At 44.6% G+C, this 16,487-nt stretch overlaps 1 protein-coding gene across 7 annotated transcripts; it reads right to left on the bottom strand.

Annotated features, from left to right (window-relative positions):
• Window positions 1-694: 694 nt before the first annotated feature.
• On the bottom strand, window positions 695-12,993 carry LOC136721596 (maestro heat-like repeat-containing protein family member 1). Of its 7 annotated transcripts, none has more exons than XM_066697425.1 (24): window positions 12,577-12,991; window positions 12,018-12,062; window positions 9,098-9,240; window positions 8,727-8,849; window positions 8,397-8,559; window positions 8,182-8,280; window positions 7,934-8,085; window positions 6,502-6,642; window positions 6,283-6,375; window positions 6,117-6,180; window positions 5,899-6,012; window positions 5,625-5,725; window positions 5,360-5,517; window positions 5,132-5,246; window positions 4,779-5,035; window positions 4,578-4,692; window positions 4,238-4,366; window positions 3,945-4,136; window positions 3,675-3,824; window positions 3,380-3,508; window positions 3,160-3,262; window positions 2,981-3,046; window positions 2,655-2,803; window positions 1,263-1,351 (listed from the first exon to the last, which is right to left on the bottom strand). In XM_066697425.1, exons 2-23 carry the CDS (start codon window positions 12,037-12,039, stop codon window positions 2,661-2,663), a joined length of 2,772 nt encoding a protein of 923 aa, XP_066553522.1. In that variant the 5' UTR covers window positions 12,040-12,062; window positions 12,577-12,991; the 3' UTR covers window positions 1,263-1,351; window positions 2,655-2,660. The 7 variants fall into 7 exon arrangements, with proteins under 7 accessions (XP_066553525.1, XP_066553522.1, XP_066553524.1 ...); XM_066697426.1 differs by having other exon boundaries at window positions 1,265-1,351; window positions 2,617-2,803; XM_066697427.1 differs by lacking the exon at window positions 8,182-8,280 and having other exon boundaries at window positions 12,577-12,993.
• Window positions 12,994-16,487: the final 3,494 nt, after the last annotated feature.

Genomic DNA, 16,487 nt, shown 5'->3' with positions numbered 1-16,487 from the left:
GCATGACAATGACCCAAAACACACAGCCAAGGCAACAAAGGAGTGGCTCAAGAAGAAGCACATTAAGGTCCTGGAGTGGCCTAGCCAGTCTCCACACCTTAATCCCATAGAAAATCTGTGGAGGGAGCTGAAGGTTCGAGTTGCCAAACATCAGCCTCAAAACCTTAATGACTTGGAGAGGATCTGCAAAGAGGAGTGGGACAAAATCCCTCCTGAGATGTGTGCAAACCTGGTGGCCAACTACAAGAAACGTCTGACCTCTGTGATTGCCAACAAGGGTTTTGCCACCAAGTACTAAGTCGAAGGGGTCCAATACTTATTTCCCTCATTAACATGCAAATCAATTTATAACTTTTTTTGAAATGCGTTTTTCTGGATTTTGTTGTTGTTATTCTGTCTCTCACTGTTAAAATACATCTACCATTAAAATTATAAACTGATCATTTCTTTGTCAGTGGGCAAACATACAAAATCAGCAGGGGATCAAATACTTTTTTCCCCCACTGTAGTGCACGTCTCAGTGTCTCAGTATACAGTGTGTGTGTCTCAGTGTCTTGGTATCTCAGTATATAATGTGCGTCTCAGTGTCTCAGTATACAGTCACCCCCTGTGATGCACGGATCTGAATCTCACTGTTATTACACAGGATCTGTGGCGGACAGGAGAGATGATCAGTGGTTCTCCGTTTTTACACTAATCATCAGGACTCAGTAGTGTCTGCCTGAACTGAAGCCCTCCTTCCCCAGGACACAGGGACCAAGATCAAGCCTCTCCGGATTGTCAGGGACAGCCGGTTTGTCTCCAGGTCTCAGTTGCTTCCCATCCTCAGACAGGATGAGTTTGGGATGAGCTGTATTGGGGTCCAGAGTCACATCCACTGTGGAGCAGAGAGGAGAGAAAGCAGTGCGTTTATAGAGAGGAGTTTATACCATCAGCACTGCCTGGCACTGGGGCTCTGCAGCTCGCGCTCTATACTGAGCTACAGGAGTTAAGAGTCATAAGTGGTTGTTTTGCAGGATTCAAATGTCATGTATTGAAAAGGTTGATATAAAGTCTACAAGACACACTATTAGACTCATGGCAACAGCTGTGATGTAACCTGTGACTGTGACTCAGTCTTCACAGCACAGTCCTGCGATATTGCCTCCATGTTCACAGATGTGTTTAAGACCCTCCAGACTGCTGAGGATGTGGAGCACAAACAGACTCACCTGCATGCCTGCGCAGCCTCTGCAGCTCTGAAACGGAGACACACAGCGTCTTTCCGCATGGTGTGAGAACAGGAGTCGTGATGAAAATCAGTGTCACCCCTGTCCATGCTGTCCCGACGGGCGAGCAGGGATGGCATTCTCTACAGTAGGAAGGAGGAGAGAGTCTTTAGTACAGCGCAGAGAGCAGACTGGGACTGAGTGGTTGAATGTTCATTGGTTCTCAATTGAATATCTATTCAATAGAAACAATGCACATATAGAGCTCTCAGTACACTAATATCTTCCACCCAGAAGCATGTCACGTGTTGTGAAGCGTGTCTTCCGTGTTCAGACATGTTTAATTCAAGCTGCCTTGTGACTGTAATTGTATTTTTAGTGTCTTTAACGGAATGTTTCCGACGACGGAGTCACCCGGGAAAGCCCGGAGGAAGGTGAAGTGTTTGTAATGTTTGTCTTTTACAGTACTGGAAACTTCACTGCAATTAGTAATGATGATTTTTTCCACACTTGGCTTTCTTTGATCCGTTTCTGAGCCGGACATCTCACTCATAAAACAGATCCCTCTGAAATAAACACGCTGGATTGTCGATTAGTCTCGAGTGATATTTTATACATCGAACGTGAAACCAGTTTGATTCCCCTGGGCCTTTAAAGACAAGTATTCAAAAGTGACTACTGTTCCATGTGCTTTTATGGTTTTAACAGTTAATAGTCATATCCATTGATTGATTAATTTCAGGTGCTGTGACATGTGATCGTTACACACGTGCAGAGCAACCGTCTTCCATTCGTACAGATTCCTGTTTTATTCAACATGGTAATAACTCTTTACACCCATTTGCCCCTGGTTGAGCTTCTGAGGTGTGCAAGTGTTTAATATGGACATTATAAGGAGTACAGGTATGTGACACTCATCAAATGAAACTGGACAACCTGTAATATAATATTCTGCATAGTTGATCATGATTAGACAAACTATTACACTACTACTAAGTTTTTTCACAAAAACAAAATGTGTTTTTTGAAATGTTGACCTATTGGCCTTTTTCCTGCAATAAAGTCTATGGGAAATCTTTTTTGAAAATTGCTAGTTGAAATACCACTCCTATTTAAATTTGGAGAAGTTGTTGGGTGAAAATACCACAAGAAATGAAGGAATTATGTGCATTTGAAAAAACTAGCCTAGCTGGTGAAGTTTAGAGAATTTGTACCACAAAAGTTCATTATAAGGGACACAAGCATGTGGGGCCACATTTCGTCTGACATTTTCAATCTATGCGTGATTTTAATACCTTAAATATTGAAATTATAGAACACACCTACACAGTATATCGAAAACACTTGGGTGTCTGAGACCACAGTGTCATACATCTACACAGCAGTGTGTCAGAGGACACTCAGTTACCCTGTGCAGCTGCTGAGGGGGAGACCTCATCTCCTCACCTCTTCTCATGGGTGGCAGCAGAAGAGCCTCTTCCACACAGGCACCTTCGCAGGCCTCTGGCGCTGGGAGGCAGTGCAGTACTCCAGGGCCTGAGAGGCGCAGCTCCTTGCCTGTGCGTCGCTCTCCTCCTGAAGGGCCCGCGTCAGAGCTAGAGACACAGGGAGAGGATGAGCTGAACACACAGCGCTGAAGTGACAGAGAGGGCACAGCGACAGGCCGACACACTCTACTCCAGCCCGGCAACAAAGATTGGCTCTTTACACACAGCCAGGACCAGAGCAGCAGTGACGCGGTAACACACTGACGCACTCAAGGGCTGCGTTACCTGCGATGCTCTGATCCATCCATCGACGACTGAGGAGGGACTGCGGGGCGTTTTTAATCAGGCACTCTGTGGGTCAGAGAGAGCAACACTGAGTCACAATTCAGGACACATCTTGGCTACAGTGTGCCTGTGAGCTCCATCATGGGCCCACATCCTGCCCAGGTGTCTCATCTCCTCACCTGTAAAGATGGCAGCGCAGGCTCTGACTCCAGGAAAGCGGCTGCTCAGGCAGTCCAGGGCGCAGCTGAAGGACCAGCCCAGGGCCTCTGGGAAATTAGACGCCTAGAGAAGACAGGGAGTCAGATTCTGTGACTCTCAGCAGACCTGTAACTCAAGAGCCACAAACATGCAGCATCTCTCTGTCCTTCATACACAACACAATGGCCACACTGTCCTTACCCAGAATGCAAGGTCATCCAGGAAGGTACGAAAGTCCAAACCCTGCTCCTGCTTGTTCTTGTAGATCAGTCTGCTGATGGTGCCGAGTTCTGGCACTGACCCAGTGTTGTTGAGGGTCAGGTGGTAGGTCTGCACAAGAGATAAAAGCTTAGCCTCAACACTCGGCACTGATGCCATGACATAGCGGCACAATCTGACCGCAAGGTCTCAAATTCTATGTTTGTAACTCTTCTTATATTCTTAAAAACCGCTGCAGGCCCTCCTGGGTATGCCCGGCCCACTGAGCTGCCCTTACCTTGCACACCTTTGGACTGGAGTCTGGGAGGTGCAACACCAGACGCACCAGCGCCTCCTGCAGTTCCTCTCTGATGTGGGCCGTCACTGCCTGGCACCGGCACAATTCCCCCAGCATGGTGGCGCCGGCGCAGCGCAGCGCCTCGTCCTCCTGGAAACAAGCAGAGAGGGTCAGGCACAGCCTGTGACACACTGAACACAACAGCCTGCAGGCCGGACACTTAAACCTCTCACTGAGACACGGAGCCGGAAGAGCAAAACATTGACTCACTCTTTCCCAGAGCGCAGTGACCCTAAGCAGGACGTCTGCAAGGACATCCCGGCAGACGCCGTCCCGTCTTAGGTTGGGCAAGAGCTGCGAGAGGGCGGACAGAGCTCCCAGGACCACCTGCCTGTCCGCCACGTCTGCGTCCTGCAGGCCCGAGCCGAGGAAGGCCAGCAGCTCCCGGCTCCGTTCTTCTACCTGCACAGAGAAACCCAGAGCACCCCGTCAGCACGGACACCCCCCGAGAGAAGAATTGAAACATCGGCGGCATGCGGTCCTGCGCCACACACTGTCCTTACCTGGGTGGCCGTGGCTCTCTGCAGGCCCTGGAATAGCTGCAACCTCACAGGCACAGAAGGGTCCTGGGCTCGGAGCTTCAAGTTCTTAAGCAGCATGGCCCTCAAATGTTTCTCTGAGCCGCACAGCAGCTGCAAGGCAGACAATGTACATGGAATACTTACGTCCCAAACGTTTAAACGCATGAAGAAACACAATTTATATTGTTGTTGCTGCTGTATTTCAACAATTGCACAAACACCCAGTTCGCAAAAAGTTCAGCTGCTTCCCAGGCAAAGCACCAGCTCCGACACCAGCACCGGCACCACGTCGGTGGAAAAGCGCTAACAGAGACGCACTCACCTCAGAGAAGAAAGCCGTCAACGCGACTCTGTGCTGCTCCTGGTCAGAGCTCAGGAAAGGGACGAGGACCTTAACGATGCCGGGGAGATGCGAGCCGCCGTGCTGAGCCATGGCCCTGGAGGACAAAGGGAAGGCAGTGAAGAGACAGTAAATATGAATACGTTCCTGTCAGCGCAGCCTGTGATGGAGAGATACCCGTACCTGGCCAGGAGACGGACCCCTTCAGTGTGGCTCTCGGCGCTTGGCAGCTCCGCCCAGGCCTCTTCCTGCTCCAACTGCTCCGACACCGTCCCCAGCTGGGCCTGTAGCACCAAGGCCCGCACGGCCAGCATGGTCTCTCTGATGTCCTCACTGAGGCCCATCCGGAGAAGTAGGGTGCCAAAGAGTCGGGGAAAGACCCTCTGAAAGGGCCTCTTCTGCTCTGGGGCGGCCAGCAACTCTTGCACAGCAGTAATCACCTGACACCGGGAGAGACAGACAGGGTCACACTCAGAGAGAAGGCACCCAATTTACAGCACTATATCTCTGGAAGCGTCACAGAGAGATGTACTCACAGCCAGGGTCTGGCGCCCAGCAGGTGAGGCGCTAAGCTTTCCCAAGAGGAACGCCAGCAGCTTGCGGGACAACTTGCTGTCTGAACTCAAGGCCCTCCATAGCGCACAGATGGAGCTGGGGGAGACAGAAACACAGTGAGACAGAGACACACGGGAGCTCCTCGCTGTGACACACTGTGACACATGAGCCAATCATGTGTGAGGGACAGGCACTTCTGTGAGGCTCACCGGTCCAGCGGCAGGGCTCGGTCCAGCGGCAGGGCTCGGTTCAGCAACGTCTCGACGAGCTCCTCCGGGCAGTGAGACACGAGGCGGGCGACCACTCTCAGCTGCCGGTCAGCCAGGTGGGGCAGGCAGGTTTGCAGAGCATCCAAGATCTCAGGGACCTGGAGGACAGAGGAGACAGACACTCAGTCTACTACACTGCTGCCCAGCACAGTACACACAGCGGGCTGGGCTCTCCTCTCGTGAGAGACTCCAAACTGGCCCATACCTGCTTCGTCAGCTTGGCTCGACCGGCCTGCAGGACACGAAAGCAGGCGGAGCTGCTGTCCCGGGGGAAGGAGGGCTGGCCTGGAATGGGCTGGGTGTTCCCTGTAATCAGATTTGAGGTTTGGTATGGAAAGGACAGGAAAACGAATCAATCACAGAGATCAGGAGAAACAATACGGTTACAGGCTGAGAGTGTCTGTGTGTGCCGATCACAGCAGGAGGTCAGACAGCACTGAGAGCACCGTAGCGCAGTGGGACGGGGGGGAGGACGGTACCTGCGGCGCTGAGGAGGTGTGCCAGAATCACCCCAGCTGCGGCCCGGCTCGGCTCACTGGTGCACTTCAGTAACTGTATAAGCAGACTGGCGACCAACTTTGGGAAGGCGGTGGCTGTGGGAATAAGGCAAGCAGCACAGAGCAGTGAGGACACGACACGACACAGGCCAGCGGATCAGAACCAAGACTCTCTCCTGAGTGAAATTAGAGAGACTTACCGAGAAGTGTGACGACGCTCAGGACCGCGTCCACAGGCAGCCGGCTCTCCCGACGGGCGCGGATCTGAAGGAGAAAGACAGGGTCACTGCGTACCCGCTGCACAGAGTCGGCTGCACAGGGCCCGTGTGTCGGGGTGTGTTGGCGGTTTCACAGAATAGGACCTACCTCCTGGTGCAGGCTCCTTAGCAGGGGGAACACAGAGGGGCGGATTATTTTCCGGTCCGTGCCCAAGGCCGCCAGGATGATGCAGCGCACGTTCTACAATAAAGAAAAAGTATCAACCTAAAAACTATATAAGAACATAAACATAAAACCAAGCCTTTAACCTGAGCCGGTCTGATCTAAACCCACCCCTGCTACCCCAGTCAGCACAGAAAGCCGTACCTTGACCAGAGCTTCACCGTCGGACCTCTGTCTGTACATCACCACTGTGGTGTCGATCAGCCCCCTTAGGTTGGCCCGGAGAGTCGCAGGGCTCAGCAGCGGCGTCAGGGAAGCCAAGGCATTGATTACCGCATCATGGACCTGCAGGACGGACACAGAGACCGGTCAGTGTGGGCAACGCCAAGAGGGCAAAAGAGCAACAACTCAGAACAAGTGGGTGACGGCAGCTCATTAGGATTATCAGTATACAGGGTGAATTACAGTGATTTATACTGTGGCAATCCTGTCCCTGAAGACAACTGACCCTCCCCAACACACTGTGCCTGGCAGAACCAGCTGGCAGAGGAAATACAAAAATTATTTTCGTTTTTGTGTTTCTCATTTTCTTTCTGTGTTTTTCTTTTGGCATTTGTGTTCTTTAGGGGCTCAAATTGGCACCATAAGTAACGAATTCAAAATAAAAAATATAAAAAAATAAAGTTGAGAAAAAATTGATGTTGAGAGCAAATCAAAATGTATGGAATTGTAAACAAAAGTAATTATATCATAAGCAAAAAAAAAACATAATTGAAAGGAAATAATGTTAAAGGAGACACTGGAGCCCCTGTCTTTGGTTGCGATGCTGCAATCTTTGCTTTCACCGCCAGTTTCCTTGCATTCGTTTTTTTTTCGTTTACGAGTTTTGGCACTGTTTTGTCATGAGGGCTTAGAGGGAGGCGTAGGTCATGGCTCCCTCTAATACCATACCATAAAAAACAGGTTTAGACAATCAGATCATGACACTTGAAAAAACATGAATAAATACACATAATATACATGCAATTTCATATCGAACAAAAACTTGTTAAACATAAGCAAGGGTTAATTTCTTAATTTCATTTAAAAATTAATCATATTCCTAATAAGAACCATATACGTTTACAAGGATACATTCTCCCCCCACCATTACAGAAAAGGATGCAAGTCAAATTCTTCATTAAGTCCTTTTGGAGACATTGTATTTAAGCAATAGATCCAAAATGTCTCTCGACGTAACAGTAATCGATTGATGTCCCCCCCCTCTTCTTGATGTCTTATATATACTTTAACGATGAAATAGGATGTTTTTTCGGTAAAAATCACAGGATTCAATAAATCTTGTCTGCGTATACTACTTCTGTGCTCACTGATCTTAAGACACCTTTTTGTTTTACCAATGTATGCTAGAGTGCAGGGACATTTCATATAAATAACATTGTGTGTATTACACGTGATAATGCCTCCGATTACAATATTTTTACCAGAAACAGGATTTTTGCATTTGTGTTCTTCCTGTTGCATTTGCGTTCTGCTTTTTGTTTTTGTGTTTTTCTTTTTGCAGTTGTGTTTTGCACTTCAGGCCAACGTATTTACCAGTCCACATTTGACAATCACATTTCCCAGCGGCCCGTACCTGCAGGTTCCGTTCGAACCTGTTCCACATCTGAAAAGATGAGTAAACGGTGTCCAGGATTGGAAAGAAGTCCTGCTTCCTCAGGGTCGGGTCAGAGCTCCCTCTGGGGCCAGAAAAGAAGTCCTGAATGCTTTCGGAGAAGTCTGTGAGCACTGGGAAATGATAAACAGACTCCGGGGTCAATATCCATGAGACACACGCGTCACGGATATCTGTCATTCCAGGAGTCAGCTGCAACCCTCACTCACCTGAGCACAGCGCCATCCTGACCTCAGACTCGGTGACCCCGTTCAGCAGGGGCATCAGGCTCTGGATAATGTCCCTGAGATGGGGCACCATTCCAGACACTGCACACACACAGAAGGCGGTTAGGGTCAGGTGAATAAAACAGGTCAGTTCCCTTTTGTGCCAGGCTTCGGCAAAGCACAGTGGCTTCAGGAATCGAAGCAGCAGGCAGACTCACCATTTGCTCGTGACAGACGTCCCAAAGTGGTCAGCAACATGGGGTCTGCATCCACATCTGCCCTCAACAAAATGTCCAGAGCTGCCAAGACCTCCTCGAGAAACCGGGACCCCAGCACCAGCAGGATGTCGCTGGCTGCCTGCCGCCTCTCCGGAGGCTCGTTCTGGGTCAGGGGAAGACGAGAGGAGGAGGGTGAGTCTGAGAAGGCTTTCTGGGGACAGCAGTGTATCTGGCACATCTCTGAGTGACAAGAATCATTATACAAAAAAACAGGAAGGTCTTTGTCTAATGTGCACGTTTCAGAGCGCCTCACAGGAGGGAGTAACTCACCGCATCCCTGCCCAATTTCTCAGAAACCATAGCGAATGCCTTCCCGGCTGTGGAGGGGCTGATGGCTTCAATGTGGCTGGTCAGCACCTTTCCCATGGCCTGCAGGACGGCCTCATGGGCTACCTGAGCAGAGAAACACAGGAGGAAGAGCTCACGAATGATGTGATCAATGTCTCTCTTCTCTGCATGACTGACAGCATTACAGCCTTGAACCCTCTGTGCACAAGGACACTGAGAGCTGTATGGATTTCCAAAAACTCAATCACACCATGTACACACTTTATAAGCTGCAGAAAACACAAATCTGGAAGAAGAAACAAAGAAGAAAGAAGGCATGATTCCTACTGACAGACAGATCAAAGGAGTCGCACCTCGTGGTCTCTTCTCAAGAAACCGACACCCCACAAAAAGAAGTCTTCTGGGTCGGCCACGTCGGAGAAAGCCACCACTTTCTCCAGCACCTGCTGCTCAGTGGCGCCTGATTCAAGGGCCCGCTGAAGATCAAACATCTTCACTGAGGAGACAATACCAACAAACAAATATTCAGACATTCTGCTGTCTGTCACTGGAGTCTTCAATTAAGCACAGACCTCATGTCTTAATTACTCTGTAGGATACTCCATAAACACACGTGCAGATGACATCCAAATACCAGATATTTAAAGGGACTGCTATATTTGTATTTCCAAACTGAGGACTGTATTATTAGGGGGCCAAGCAACGAAGTTGTTGGACAACCTTTTGTAATTGGTCGGATTATTATTATTATTATTCTGCCATATATTTCAAATGGCCATAAAATGAAAACTACTGGACAGAATTTCACCAAGTGAAAAATACAATTGAACCTTACATCACTGAAGCAAACAATGAAGGAATTGATATTAAAGTCCACTGACTTTGAATACATACTTCAAATGACAACAAATTAAAACCGCAAATGTATGCTACATTGGATTGAAACTGAAAATAACACATTTAATAACATATGCATTTAAACTACAAATGCCTGCTGAAATCTGAAACCTACTGATACATGGATGCCTTAAAAGTTGCATGCAACTTCTAGTTATTATTATTATTATTATTATTCCGCCATATATTTGAAATTGCCATAAAATTAAAACTACTCGACTGGATACCTATATGACGTTGTCCCTCAACAAATTTGAAGCTCATACGCCTTATCGTTTGGTGCCAATATTGGATTAATGACAATTATTAGACAATATTCAATCATCTTCTTCTCCAAAACCGCTAATGGGACAGATGTGAAACTTGGTGCATGACTTCGTGTTATGACCTATATTCAGATTTGTAAATAAAATAAAAAAGATGTATAAAACTACATTTGTCTGTACTTTCACAAACGTCATCCAATCCATTTAGATAACACATCTATCAATCACAGAAAATGCCACCACTTGTAGGGACTTCCAGTACAGACCACATACTCCAAAACCCAACCATCAAGCCAACCTTTCAGCAGGATTCGATCACAAGAACTCAGACACATGCAGGTGTTGACATGTACAAGATACGAGAACATCTCTTAGTCTTGCATGTTGTGCCATTACCAACTGCGCCACTGGGGAGCTTGCTATTAAGGCTTGGATTTATAATAGAGTACATTTATGAAGCGATCCACATGAATGTATAACGTGTACCTGAAAAAAGAGAGGGAGCTGTACTACCAATACAAATTTAACCAATAGTAATCTTTACAAATATTGAAATGGTTAACAATTTTATATTGTCTATGTATTCATTGTAAGAATAAAAAAGACTTTAGTTAATGTAAACTGAAAAGTATGTTAAACACGGCGGTTAAATTGGGCCGGGGCCGTTCGGGGCTGAGCCCCGGCCCATAGGCTTACAACTTTCCTCATTCATTTTCAACAATATAGGATATATATTTTGTACACCGTTATCATTCTTACTAATTCAAGCACTGATTCAAAAGCGTTGCTTTTGTGGCACATAATAAATGAGGTGCGCCCCCAAAGGTTACAAGATTACATCAGAGCTTCAAAAAATCTTCGGTAGCGTTAGCCACAGGGAATCGGAGTGATGTTTCTGCTCCCGCCACTTTGTCGTGAAGTGTACATTAGGTTAAGTCACTTAATTTATGTTTTCTTGCACTCGTATTATACAAGACTGTACGTCGCAAATTCATTTCCTACCGATGATCCGATCTCAAAGTTTCAGAGGTAAAAGATATGAGTGAGGTAAAGAGGAGGAAGCTTACAGACGACTTCAAAAGGTAGGCTAGGCCTGTGTTAGTCACTACTTAACATGTACAGTAGGCTGCCTGCTTGTTGCCACAGGGTGAGATTTGTGAAGCAAAAGCCAATGCTTTTGAAACGTTTTTATTCGTGAAAATAAATCACGAAATTTGAAACTCAACCCCTAGGTCTCCTGAACACTTTTCATTTGTTCAGGTCCGGCAGCATACTAGCATGCTCTAGCACCTACACGCCTGCTGTTCTCCAGTTTCAGATCATATGGTGTCGGACGGACTGTTCGGTGTGTTGCGGACTGGGTACCATGGGCCGTTCTGTGCTAGAAAGTCCAGGACCACTTTTTAGTCCCAGGCCGCCTCTGTATGGTGTATTCAAACGATTTTATCAAGTCCAGTTTAATTTTCCTAATAAAAAGACTGTTCTACTTAATATTTTGTATTTCTATTCTCTCCTTTAATGGTTACATCATTCCTATATTTGATACTAACACAAAGGAGAGGGCACAGGCCTACAGAAAGATTGTATTGTCATCAGATGTACATTTGCACACTGCCAGCATCTAGAATGATTTTGATCAGCATGTTAGTGTTCATAGCAGAGGGCTCTCTCAACTTGTTATATTTTACAATTTGTCAATTGATAAGATTTTGTAGGCTTTGCATACACATGTGCACCCCTGGAAAGCCTGAAACCACAGAGCCCCCCACATAACAAATCCCAATTTAACCCCTGGTTAAACACGATATAGCCCTACAGATGTTTGGCTGCTTATAGCTTTATTAGTTTCAATATTCATGTACTAGCATTATCATAGTGTAGCAGTTCCGAAGCCATATTATGAAGCCTGGGCCATTCTGCGTTGTGGTTCGATCACTGCACTGTGGTGTGTGAGACCTGGGTTTGAATCTCATCATGGCTGAAACCCTTAAGTCTGTTAAATATGTCACATCACTCCACATATGCTTGGCCCCCTACATTGCTGCTTGCAGCTATATTTATTTCTTATTACGAATCAGTAAAAAGGACTCAAAACAAATAGCCAACTCACCTAAGGCCTCAAAATGCTCCATGTTGAATTGGAGGTGTACTGATACTAAATTAAAACAGAAGAATTCTGGGTTACATTTAATTTCACTTTATCGATTGTATTATTTTGTGTGAATAAGCACAGTATGCTGACCATTGGTGCATTAGAGTGAAGAAAATCAAGTCAAAGAATTATAAAGTGTATTTTTAAACAATAACAACAATATTTAAAATAAAACAATGCAGTGATGTATAGTTCAGTATGGCCAACTCAAATATGAATCCCAATGTTCAAAGACAGTTTCCATTGCAAGGCAAGAGATGCAGGCATCGCAATATTGTAAATTTATCCAGCAGGGAGGCAAACACATGTCAGGTTTGTCACAAATACACTAAAACAAAAGCCTCACAACCGAAGTTTCTATTGTCCACAATATGAAATGCGTCTTACATTAAGTTCAACACTATTGTCCAGTACAGCCTATGGGACTCACATCTAAATAAGCACATTCATAAATTCATAAGCACATTCATCTTAACAGACACGCATTTGCACATTTGCAGCGCTAACTCATACTCACACGGCTGCTTCCATGCGGATCCATGACGCACTGAATCCGCATCCTGTGCGTCGGGTTAAAGCGCCTCTCTGACGTCATAATTGAACTCGATTTGTTTACTCGACGAGACTTATAATAAGAATATATTACAGCTGATAATGTTTCTACAAGGAAAAGTTTATTAAATGTAAATATGGATTTTGTGGTCTTTCCCCACCAAAACACCAAGCATTAATCATCCAGCCAGCGGTCAAAAAGCCAAGTACGCAGTGCGATCCTGCGATCAACGCCATCTTGTGTCACATGGAAAAACAGCCTCAGCCTCCCGGAGAAGACAGACAGCTGTGTCGAGACAGATTATCACTCGGAGATATCTGCGAATGACTTCCCATTCATTTCGAGATATCTTTCAATGATTTCCTGTATCCGACCTGAGATTATCACTTCCTGTTTCCTTCAGTTCCATAGAAATAAATGAACTGTTAACCGGAAGTGATAATCAGGAAGTAACAGGAAGTAATTTGATTACATTTTACTCTTTAAATTGTGTAACTGATAGAAAGTTGGTTCCTTAATAATGTATTTATATAATTTAATACTTAACTTAAAACCCCTATTGTTAAACATTATTTTAAGGCTCTGATTTAGGAAATGATTAGTTAAATTAAGGGTTCAATTAAGTAATTGAAAGCTTGGTTGGAACACAAACCAGCAGGGTAGGTGGTCCTCCAGGACAGGTTTGTGAACCACTGATTTAGAGATATCTCCAAATAAACAGGAAGTCTTTTGCAGGTATCTCTAAATCATTTAAAGATATCTGCAAATCATTTAGCGATATCTCTAAATGTACTTTAAATGAGATATCTGGAATTATTTGAAGATATCTTGAAATATGTGCAGGTATCTTTAAACGAATTAAAGATGTCTCTAAATTATAATTTGATTTGTCATACCTGTCTCCTTCAACACGACTAACCGAGTTACTACCTAAGTTATTACTTACAAAGGGGCAGATGGGAGATGAAAGGAGCTGTTGAACACACTGCATACTGTGCACACTATAAATAGTTATAGTAATAATATAGAATAATAATGATACATAATTTTTGTATATTGCTTTACTATTTTAGAGAAGGAATGCAGCACCCAGACGTAGTTCAAAAGCAACACGGGTGTTGGTTTTCAGACCTCACCAGGATTTGGCAATCCTTTGTTTTTGATAAACAGTTTTTGTGTTCTTTTGGTTGTTTTTAGACTTTTATTTCAGTGCTAATTAACTCCCTTTAAAGAACAGGCATCTAATTCCCCATTTTGAATGTCCTTGTGGGACGGTAGGAGAGTATAATTCTAATTTTTATTTTTGTTTAATTCTAACACTATCAACTATTCCCATCTGAAAGTGTAAACCAGCTGTCTAAAGCCAAAAGGAGGACTCTTTCCAAGTTTCAGGATGTGACATTTCATCACATTCCCAACAGCCAAACGGACAGGAAAGGAAAAAATCGTGGTGTAATAATAGTAACTGCTGCACAAAAGCAGGCTTTCTTGTTGTTTCCCTCCACAATAAAGAATCCGTCTGGGTCAAACATATCTCAACCACAACAATCATAATTTATGGATTGTGAACAGAAAAACAAAGCATATCACAGTAAAATGGATTTGATTTGAAGGCCTGAATTAATTTTGGCTCATACAGGCCTGTGTGTCTCTGCCTTTCTTTCTCAACTGAGAAGTCAGTTGTGTCCTTGTGCTGACTCCACTGCTCCAAAGTGGTTCAATTGCAACAACAGAGAAATGCATTTAGCACACATGTAGCCCCGTTTGTGGTAATGATTTTAAGAATGTTAGCATCCATCAATTATATACACGTGCTTCCTTTCACCTGAACACCACAGATATATTCTGCACTGAAATTGAACTTTCCCCACTGTGGGCAAGTCAATAAAATACATTCCTCATATTAAAGAGGATGGCAAATTCAGGTAATAAAGTAAATATGGCAGGAACAATTACAACATGTTTTCTAGTAGAATAGCCAAATAAAGTTGCTTTCAATTTGAAGTCACAAATATGATTAACTATAGTAAGTAAAACCCCCTGCTCAATGGCCCTCTGTCATGTGTCCAGCTGAAGAAAAGGCGGAGAAGTCTGAGCTGGGTCACTACTACTGTCGCCGCTGCCTGGGGAGGAGAGGAGACTCTGGCTTGAATACAGAAAATACAGCATCTACACAAATGACAGAGTATTGCTGAGTATCAAGTTTATCCAGAGAGAGAGAGAGAGAGATTGCAGACTGGCATTTTTTGAATAGATGATGTCAGTGCATTATATTGTTACACAGGCACTTCAGCCTGGATATGAATTGGAGTGAGACAGATGTGATCTGCACTCAAATGAAATGTGTTTTATGAGAGAAACGCTTGAGAGAAAGCTGGAGAAGTCAGAGCCCTTGTAGTGAGACTGAGACTGAGCACAACTACAAGTAGTTAGCCAGATTCAGATCTTTGATATATTATTGTGAATCTTAAATAATGTTCAATCGTGCATGACTGATACATCAATATAATCTCCATAATGAGGACTCTGTAGAAAGGCTTTATAATAATTATAGTGTTCCCTTATGAACGATTACCATGGTCAGCTTGGCATAAGTCTTTGCACTGCTTGGCTCTGTGGTTTCCTCCACTGTAAAACCCAAGAACGTGTGAAGTGTTTAATAGTTAAATGCCAGGCGTTTATTAATTCATAGAAGAGCTCTATTTCTAAACAGCAGTGTTTAAATCTATACGGATAAACACTGTGTTTAGGCTTTAGTTATTATTTGAGATTAAACGTGTTGTTTAATCTATAGATCTATTCATCTATTTTAACACAAAGTTGTATTGTCCTTTAAAACATTTGTTAGAACTGAAGAGCCATTATTAATGTTTAATATAAGCTGTATAATATTTTATATTGATATTAGAAATAATGACATGTGTGCAGACTTGGAAAAGTGGATTTATTAGTAAAGGATACACCCTTTCTTAATTCCTCTCACCGCTTCTGTTTTTCACGGGTTTGTCCATTTGTGGATTTCCTGTTTCTCCTCTCAAAGCTAAAGATGTTACCTCATTGTTAAGAAAAGCACAAGATGTGCAGTTTGTGTGCTGTAACAGGACCAGACATCTGCTCCTCCCTCGGGAAGGGCAGCCTACAGGCTTTGCGGCGCTTCAATCTGTTGAGCCTTTTTGATTGGACGAGCGGTCGCAACATTCCATGTCATTTTTACATAAAAAGCTACACGTGTGTTTGTAAAGTTAAGTCTCACTGAGGGAACGGGCCTGATGTGACACTTCCAAGCTAGCTTGATTAAACTTCTGTTCATGTTATCTCAATGCCTTTTCCAGTTATTTCCAAGAAGGGTTCAACAATTCAACAAATAAAGCATTTTGTTAAAAGTGACAAAACAGTGTATTTTTAACACAATACTGTGTTTTTACCAAAACAACAAAACAAACCTGCAAAACCAAACACCTAGCTCTCCAATCGAGTCACCATTAAACATGACCAGCCCCCTCTGTAATCTGAAGAGAGAACACCAAAACACAGAGCAACCAAGTTAAAACCCAGGACCATATCCATTGTCAAAGCCCATTAGTAAAATCTAAGCTGTCTCTGTCTCTGTCTCTCTCTCTCTCTCTCGGTCGGTCTCTCTCTTAAACACTTCTCCCTCGCACCCAACTCCAGGCTCTCCTGTCTTCCCAAGCTCAGGGAGCGGATCTACTCCAGGGAGCAGCTGTTCTGCAGGTGTTCCGACAAACTGAGCTGCTAGTAAAAGTACGGGTGCGCAGCGAACACGCCCAGACATCTGTGGGTAATAATGCACACGTTACATTACATTACCATTTAAAACCATTTGTTATTTCACAGTGACCAATTTCCTATTCCTG

The sequence above is a fragment of the Amia ocellicauda genome, unplaced genomic scaffold (genome assembly GCF_036373705.1).
Source record: "Amia ocellicauda isolate fAmiCal2 unplaced genomic scaffold, fAmiCal2.hap1 HAP1_SCAFFOLD_117, whole genome shotgun sequence".
Taxonomy (NCBI): Eukaryota; Metazoa; Chordata; class Actinopteri; order Amiiformes; family Amiidae; genus Amia; species Amia ocellicauda.
This window is presented reverse-complemented; position numbering and strand designations above follow the sequence as displayed.

Bases quoted from the DNA above. Each gene is read 5' to 3' on its own strand.
- LOC136721596 (XM_066697425.1), bottom strand. From the start codon at position 12,039: ATGGAGCATTTTGAGGCCTTAG. The intron at 5,726-5,898 runs GTACCGTCCTCC...ATCTGATTACAG, and splicing joins ACACCTCCTCAGCGCCGCAG to GGAACACCCAGCCCATTCCA. The intron at 4,367-4,577 runs GTGAGTGCGTCT...TCTGCCTTGCAG, and splicing joins TGACGGCTTTCTTCTCTGAG to CTGCTGTGCGGCTCAGAGAA.